General features: G+C 39.6%; 1 gene segment (V, D, J or C); it reads right to left on the bottom strand.

Annotated features, from left to right (window-relative positions):
* Positions 1–3,446: 3,446 nt before the first annotated feature.
* LOC134311835 (T cell receptor alpha variable 14/delta variable 4-like) lies at positions 3,447–8,208 on the bottom strand. The segment is given in 4 exon segments: positions 3,447–3,473; positions 5,069–5,189; positions 7,677–7,980; positions 8,142–8,208. Coding segments are annotated over 4 exon segments (519 nt in total).
* Positions 8,209–8,703: the final 495 nt, after the last annotated feature.

The following is an 8,703-nucleotide window of genomic DNA, read 5'->3' as shown; positions in this document are numbered from 1 at the left end:
AAAGGGAGAATAGAGAGCCACTAGGCACAAGCTAAAGATAAGCGTCTGGACGAGGCGTGGCACCAGACACTGAAATCCTGCTATTAGCAACAGGGGAGCTAGCACAGAGCTATAAACAAACAGACAGCGCGAGGGCTAAGCGAAATCGCACCACTTTCCCTAGAATGAAGGAGATCAAAGGACTATACCTCAGCACAGCGCTTACAATCCCGAACGGCCTAAAAACCGTCCGGGCTACTGTCTTTCCCTGCAAAATGGGGACGAGAGGATGTTCTCGCCACCGGGCTACACAGGCCAACACAAACAAAAGGTGCGACGCCCGCTGCTGCACACTGGCGGATTAAATAGGCCAGGTGCAGCTGCAGGCAATCGACCTAATTAGCCGCCCTCCTACTTGAGGCCTCACTGGGTTTGGGTCTGTAAGGCCTGCTTCGCCAGGAACCCGGGGTGAGTTCGCCAGCTTACGCAGGCACCCTAACACTCTCCAGTTCATTTCTGATGGTAGAAACTGCTTTAATATACTGTGCTGAATTATAACCTGTTAAAAAAGAAATTGAAGTGTTAAATCAAATCAGTGTTCAGTTCTGCAAATAGATGGTAAGTGTATATCAGACAACAAGCGAAAAGGTGGGAGAGTAAAAAGAAACCCTCTGAGGAGCTACCATCACATCATATTTAAACATACATTTTAAGTTCAGATTAATTTAACATTTTTTTCTGCTCTGTATTCTGTATTCTGCTAATACAAAATAAAAATATCAAAGGTTAATACATTTAAATTAAATGTTATGTCTTACCTAAGTAAAGGGAAATAATGGAAAGATAAGGGAGCAGTGCCATGGCTGAACTGCAGAATCATGTGGCTCAAAGTCTGTTGACATTCTTAAGCATGTTTAAACCATTTCCTCTCTTCAGCTTCCCTTTCCAACAGTACAACTGTTACAGGGTCTAGAATGATGTAGATACATTCTGCCATCATGTGTATACTTCTCCACACTACATCTATGTGTGCAAAACAAATAAAGCAAGTAATTTAGTCATTTAGATCACTTTTATTTTTTTCAAGTTTGTTGTGTAGCTAATGATTTGTGTCTGTATGATTTCATGTATTGCTTTCTTGAAATGTTGATTGGCATATACTAACACTTAACTACCAGTTTAATAACAGAGTTAATACATAAACTAATAATAAGTGCATCATTAATTAATGATATGTATACATTAACAGTTTAATGAGTGACATATGAATAGCCATTAATAAAGACAGCTGTTAACTACTAACATACTATTAAGTCATTGTGTTAACTAAGTAATTACTTACTGTATTAAATTTTTCAGTAATGCACAATAAATTGTATATGTGAAGACTATTTAAATTAGACACTGTATATATCATTTTTATATATACATGTATATAGGCCAAATTATAGACCTGTAGTTATCAGGACTTATTCAACAGTTTTAGTTGGTGTTCTTGAGAAGGTAAATGGAATCAGTATTCCACAGTTTTCTTGTCCTTTATGTTTCACACACAACGTTAAATAAATTATTGACATTTATTATTATACATAACCCATCACTGACCAACTATTATTTGGATGGTAGACCACTCTGAACACACCTGTGGCCTATCCTGGTAGTGACATGTTAATGTGTGTTGCAATGGCATGAATGTTTCTGGCAAAACAGCATTGCTGAGATGTTGTAATGTACACTTACCCGCCCTTTTATTAGCCATATCTACCTTGCAGCTCCACCTTGCTGTTGTACAGTTGGAGACTATAGCACATCCATTGTTGACGGGATATTTTGGTTTGGTGTACTGCTTCTTAATTCTATTGAACTATCCATTTATTAATTAACTACATATTTACACATCCTTAGTTAATGTATCTATGCATCATGAAATCTGTCTACATTCAGCATGGCTTCATGATGATGTGCCCCACCAAGTATATACATTTACAAGTCATGTGTATATATTAATAAATCATTCATTATTTGATGCTGTTTATTGATTTCAGTTCTGCCTTCAATACGGTAATCCCAACCAAGCTGGTAGCCAAGCTCAGTGACCTGGGAATCAGCACCTCCATGTGTAACTGGGTCTTGAACTTTTTAACAAACAGACCCCAGTCTGTAAGGTTGGGTAGTCAGGTGTCCTCTAGCCTGACTCTGAGCACAGGTGTTCCACAGGGCTGTGTGTTAAGTCCATTGCTTTTCTCCCTGTTCACCCACGACTGTGTGCCGCTGCATAGATCCAACATCATCATCAAGTTTGCAGACGACACCACAGTGGTTGGCCGCATCAAGGACAACGACGAATCGGCCTACAGGGAGGAGATCCAGCACCTGGTGGCATGGGGTTCCTCCAACAACCTTCATTTGAACACTGAGAAGACCAAAGAGCTCATCGTGGACTTCCGGAAAACCAAGAGCTGTACACATCTCCCTGTCCTCATCAACGGTGACGAGGTGGAGCGTGTCTCCAGTTTTAAGTTTTTGGGCATCCACATCTCTGAGGATCTTTCATGGACCCACAACACATCCTGTCTGGTGAAGAAAGCGCAGCAGCGCCTTTACTTCATGAGGAGACAAAAAAAGGACCATCTGTCTCCCCAGATTCTCACAAACTTCTATCGCTGCACCATCGAGAGCGTACTGTCCAGCTGTGTGACAGTGTGGTACGGCAGCTCCACTGTGGCTGACAAGAAGGCCCTTCACAAGGTGGTGAGAACTGCTCAACGAATCATCGGTACACAGCTCCCCACCATCGGAGACCTTCACCACCAGCGCTGTGTGCGCAGAGCACACAGCATCATCAGGGACCCCTACCACCCCAGCCACACACTGTTTAACCTTCTACCATCTGGGAAAAGATACAGGAGCATACGTGCCAGGACCAGTCGGTTTAAAAACAGTTTTTTTCCAACCTCAATAACTTTACTGAACACCACTATTCGCCGTTAACACTGGACATTCTGGACTAAACACTGGACCTATTATTTATCATTGCACCTTCAGAATCTATCTATTAGGTATGAGCAACTTACAGATCAGTGAAATGCCTGCTAATAAGGTGCATATCTTTTGAAGTGCATATTAAAATGCACAATTTCCAAATGTTTCCTGCTACATAAAACATGAGATCATAAGAAACAAACTGAGCAAACCAGCATGAGAGACTTTGTAAATGTTTTTACTTTATTGTATTTAGAACATATAAAATTATACTAAAACATCTCTACACATTAATACAGACTGCTTTGTGTGAACAGTTACAGCCACAAAAAACAGTTTTAAATAAGAAACTAATAGCTAAACCTTCTGTAATTTTTCAAAGATAACCAAGGCTGTTTTTGGTACAAAGGGAATTATATATATATATAAAACTACACCATAACAATTGACCAAAATATAAAAATAATGGATATTTTTGGAAATGCTTATTCCCATGTTCCCAACAGCTGCAGCTACAACCATACAACAAAAAGGATTGTACACATTATCTTTTCATAAAACAAAAACATATCAAAAACAAAAAAGTTTTTGCAGTTTTATATTAAATTTGTAACTATGAACCACCAAGTTAAAATACTTTTGGACAGTACACTCACTTTTTGTTCATGTCAGGGAGATCACCTTTTTCTTTCAATGCACGTATCTTGGTTGGATTTGGCTCACAAGGACACTGATCCTCACAAAGCTTAGCAAACTTTTGTAAGTTGCTGCCCTTTTTTAAATTAACCTTCAGGGCAAGGAACATTTCAGGACTGACTGTCGCAAATTCCGCTATAGCGGCCTGATTACCAATTGTGTTTCTATCCACATTTATCCTGTTTTCCACATTTATGCCTCTGCCTTTGTCAAGCCTTTTTTCACCAGCTCCAAGACTTTGTTGTATCTCTTGATGGAATCTTCTGGTGTCCTTACTAAAAGAACAAATGTGCATTCCAAATTTCTGAAAAATCTTACCCAGGGGGGTCAGATATAGTGAGAAAAGGACAGGACCCAGAACAGAGCCTTGAGGTAAACCATAGTTAATGGGAACTACTTGAACTGTGAATGAGCGGTCTTTCAGGTAGGAGGAAAACCAACCAAGAGCTTTCCCCTGAATCCCAGAGATGGAGTAAAGATACTTTAAAAGAATATTATGATCAATAGTGTCAAATGCTGCAGTTAAATCCAGCATAACGACAATGACACAATGACTAGAATCAAGAGAAATAAATAAATCATTAGTCAGTTTGAGTAGAGCTGACTCTATACTGTGATGAGCCCTGAAACCAGCTGGAGATAGACAACCTTCTGTAAAACTTTTGATAAGAACGGCACTTTGGAAATTGGTCTATAATTAGAGAAGGAGGTGGGATCTCGGTTTTATTTTTTGATGAGCGGGTGAACCTCATAGTGTTTAAAACACAATCATTAAGGCTACCGTTAATGATGGACAAAACACAAGGGCCGACAACGTCCCAAACACTCTTAAGTAAACATGAAGGAATAACGTCCAATGTGAGAAACAGATATCCTGAACTTCCACATCACAGACTGGAAAACCAGAGGACAACACCAGGTCGAAAACATGACCATGTTGATGAGTGGGGTTTTGAACTCACTGAAAAAGATTAAATGAGTCTAGAAGGTTTTGGAATTCAGTGACCAGAGGCTTTGAAGGGCAGCAGAGATAAATATTGAAGTCAGCAAGAATCAGAAGAGTGTCAGTGCTGGGAACAATCAGAGATAAAAAATCTAGGAATTAATGTATACAATTACTGTTAAACCTAGGAGGTCGGTTCACAAGAGCACAAAGCCGTGGAGATGGTAAAACCACTTTAACCAGCTGAACCTCAAAGTTTGTAAATGTTTCTACAGGTATCAGCTGGCAGTTAAAGCGACTTTTAAAAATGGATGTCAGACCTCCACCCTTTCCCACCTCTTTTTTAGTTACAAATAAAACATCCAGGTAACGTGACTTGATAAAGTCATTCAGAATAAAAGTCTTATTTGAAATCGATCGGGCATTAATAAGAGCCATTTTAACTAAGGTGGATTTTTCACTGTGTACCGGGGGCTGGTACTCAAGAGGACGCAGGTTCTGATTATTAATTCCATCGCTGCGGACATGTACTCTCACCGGGAGATGGCAGGTAGGTGACGGGCAGGCAAGCTGAAGAAGCTGGGAGTATCTGTATTCCAGAGAGTGCCGAGAGATAAAACATCTGCTTCCGGGAAAACATCTGATGTCCAGGAGCGCGCTGCTACGCTCATCTGGAAGCTGAAAATACCTCCTAATCCGAGCCCGAGCCCCTCCTCGCTTGCTGCGTTTCCTTCGGCGTCTTCTCAGTTGAACACCACAGCAGCGTAGGCCACACACGCCGGCAGGTATGGTCAAATAAAGCCACGGGTTTAAAAAGCACAATATCCCCCAGATCTTTGCTTACTCACCTCCACCACAGTAGACCACATAGCTAGGAGAGTCTACCGGTCATAAAAGAGGGTGGATAGAGAGAGAGGAACAATGAAGCATAAATGATTTGTCATGCAAGAATACACGTCAATACAGCTCAACCAGACAACAGAGTTTTAACAGTCAGTCACGCAGCGTTGGTCTAGGCGTATGATTCTCACTTTGGGTGTGAGTCTTATCCTGTTAAAGTTAAGGTTGTGTAGGTTTCCTGATAAAATCCGTGTGGATCCCTTCTTTAATCCCCTGCTCTTTCACTAAAGAATGTTGACATCAAAATGTCTCTTCATAATGTATCACAGTGTGCAATTAGAAATCAAAGGTGGCATTAAATTGGTAAACATGTAAATTCTGTCTAATTACATGGGGTTACAAAGGTACTTTATGAAAACAGCACAAAGCTTTTAAATGCTTCCTAGTCCTGACAGTTGACTAATTAAAAGAAGTTTTTACTATTTGGAGGCTTTAAATATTTTTCATGTTTTAACTCTTTAAAGAGGTTATAACCAGTCTATGTACTGATACTGGAGGTTTTGATAGTTTTGTAATGCAAGCACTGACCACACTTACCAGCTCAACCAGACAACATAGTTTTGAAGGTCAGTCACGCAGATCAAAGTAACACAAAGTCTCTTGTTCCTGCTGGCTCGTTGGTCTAGGGATATGATTCTCGCTTCGGGTGCAAGAGGTCCCGGGTTCAAATCCAGGACGAGCACTTATTTTGTCAAATGCTTCGTTAAACTATACAAAAAATTATCAAGTGTCCCGTTAAAATGTAAGTACCTAAAGCAAGTACCTAAAAAGCACATAGAGACAAATTTGCATTTGCATTGAGACAAGCATTTAGATAAATTAAAACGATGACAAATATATAGCTAATTATGTTTGGAAAAAGACGGGTTGCCATATGATCTCAAGAACATCATTTTGTAACAGGGCAGGTTGTGCCTCACCACTAAGGTGCCAAGTGTAACCCTGCACCTGCAAGAACTGAAAACAAGCCCAATTTGCAGGATGCTTTATCCAAGGTAGAACAATACTGTGGCTAAAACATCTAAAACAAACAGGGAACAGGATAAATAAAAGTGGTGGCTAAAATTATAGAAACAAAATAACAAATGAAAGACACAATCATATTGTAATGAACGAGCAGCACTCCACCTCACCAACTGGTGCAACCCACACTCAGCACTGCAGGTCCCATCCAAACATAGGACCTGCGCCAGAAAGAACCATGATGCCTCTGGGGCAGCTCGCTTGTCCATAGAGGTTATATTGTGTCGGGTAAAAAGTGCCAAGACAAGTCTGCATATGTGCAGGTGAAAACCTAAACCAGATCAAGCCTGGCATCACTGGTACAGGATAAAGTATGAGGAAGTAACAGAGGAGCCAGCAACTCTGTGAGAAAGAGAACATGCTAAGTAGAAACACTTCTATTTGCCTGCCTGTAGTTCTGACCTGTACGCAGTAGAGAATGTGTGTTTTTAATGTTGTGAGAAGGAATGGCAACATTACAAAGTTGGAAATGCCTTACTGGCCCAACTTGTTTGAAATGTGTTGCAGGCCTGAAAAGCAGGAATGAATGTGCACTAATTACTTAATACTCAGTGTCCCATTATTTTCTGATTTGGGGTTCTAGTTAATGCTCTGGGCCAGCTCTGATTATTTATGCTGTAGGGCAGAGGTGCCCAGTACGTTGACTGTACAGTGCATGTGGGTAGAACGCCACTGTTTCTTTAATTTGCGGTTTGTTACCATAGCTACACCTCAGCCCGCCTAAAGCACTGCGAATCGAGAAAGTTTTCATTCATCAGTAGCCAGTTTGTGCCATTTTTGCATTTTTCCTTTTGTAACCTCCACTGTTTGTGAAGGTGAGTGCACAACCTAGCACAACGATTTTATTTATTATTATTATTATTATTAGAGTAAAGCAAATATCTCTTCTTTGTGCTGTTCTCATTTAAATACAGTATAAAGGAAATTCTAAATCATTACTGTTTGTTTTTCATCACGTGTCTAAATGAAATAAAGAAATACAACTGGTTATAATGAGTGATTCAACAAGGATGTGTATGTGAGAGAGAAAGAAAAAAAAGTGTGTGTGTGTGTGGTTATCTGATAAGGTGTAAAAAAAAAGAAATAACTTCTGAGCTTTGAGGAACTTCACATAAGTAAGTTTTTGTACAGCATCTCAATAGTTGTGTATCACTGGGTGTCTCTAAGAGCACAGTGATAGAGAGCAGAATCTGTCAGCTTTAGATTGTAGATCATAAGTTCAGTAGATGTACTGGTTGTTTCAGACATGAATCGAGGATCATCAGGAGTGCTCTGATCTGTTCGGCCTTTTGCACCTTTATACAGTAAAAACTGTGGTGCGCTGTTAGGATTTTGTTTGTACCAGTAAAGCCGAATGTTGCTGCTGCTTGACTGAAATGAACATTTTAGAGTAACAGTCTCTGTTTCTTTCCTGATGATGTTGGTATCTGTTGGCTCAATTTCATCTGCAAAACCACCTGTTGTGAAGAAAAAAGAAAATAATGTGTCATTTATTACAAATAAAATTGTCAGTAAACTTAAACAAATAAACACAATAAATTAATGTATTAACTCCTAATTATAAGCATTAATTAACATAATGTTTTCTACCAAATATAAATAAATATTGTATTATTACTTGATGTTACGGTGAGAATCAGTGTTATGTATCTCCCTATATGGAGTAAGTTGTATAGTTGAGCCATTTCTGAACACAGTCTACTGAGGACTGTATAATAGTTCAGTATGAAACTCATGACGTCTCTAAGAAACCACATACAGGATGTGCAGATGTTACAACATCACTACACACATCAATTTAAAGTAACAAAAAAGTGTCTCTATTGTGCTGTATGAACTGGAGCATGATACAGCAAGTTTGGGTAATTTTACCTGAACATTTGGCAGGTGGCACCAGCAGTAGAGTAAGAGGGGGGTACAGACATAAGCGCTTCCTGAGACATTAGGAACAAATGTAAGTGATGGTGTGTGAGAGGCCAAATGAGAGCAAGTTTTGAGTTTTATTTTTTAACTTTAAAATTAAATATACACTGTACATTCCTTGAAGTGGGTCCGATTTACCTTAAAACAATGGGCACAATGCAAGAGTACACCCCTGGCAGGGCATACTAAAAGCTATATTGCCTATACATTATACGCATGCACATTGTGATTGCCTGGCAAGTGTTAGGATGAATCTT

Source organism: Trichomycterus rosablanca, chromosome 4 (assembly GCF_030014385.1).
Source record: "Trichomycterus rosablanca isolate fTriRos1 chromosome 4, fTriRos1.hap1, whole genome shotgun sequence".
In the NCBI taxonomy this organism is placed as follows: Eukaryota; Metazoa; Chordata; class Actinopteri; order Siluriformes; family Trichomycteridae; genus Trichomycterus; species Trichomycterus rosablanca.
Note: the sequence above shows the minus strand (reverse complement) of the source record. Positions and strands in the feature narration are given on the sequence as shown.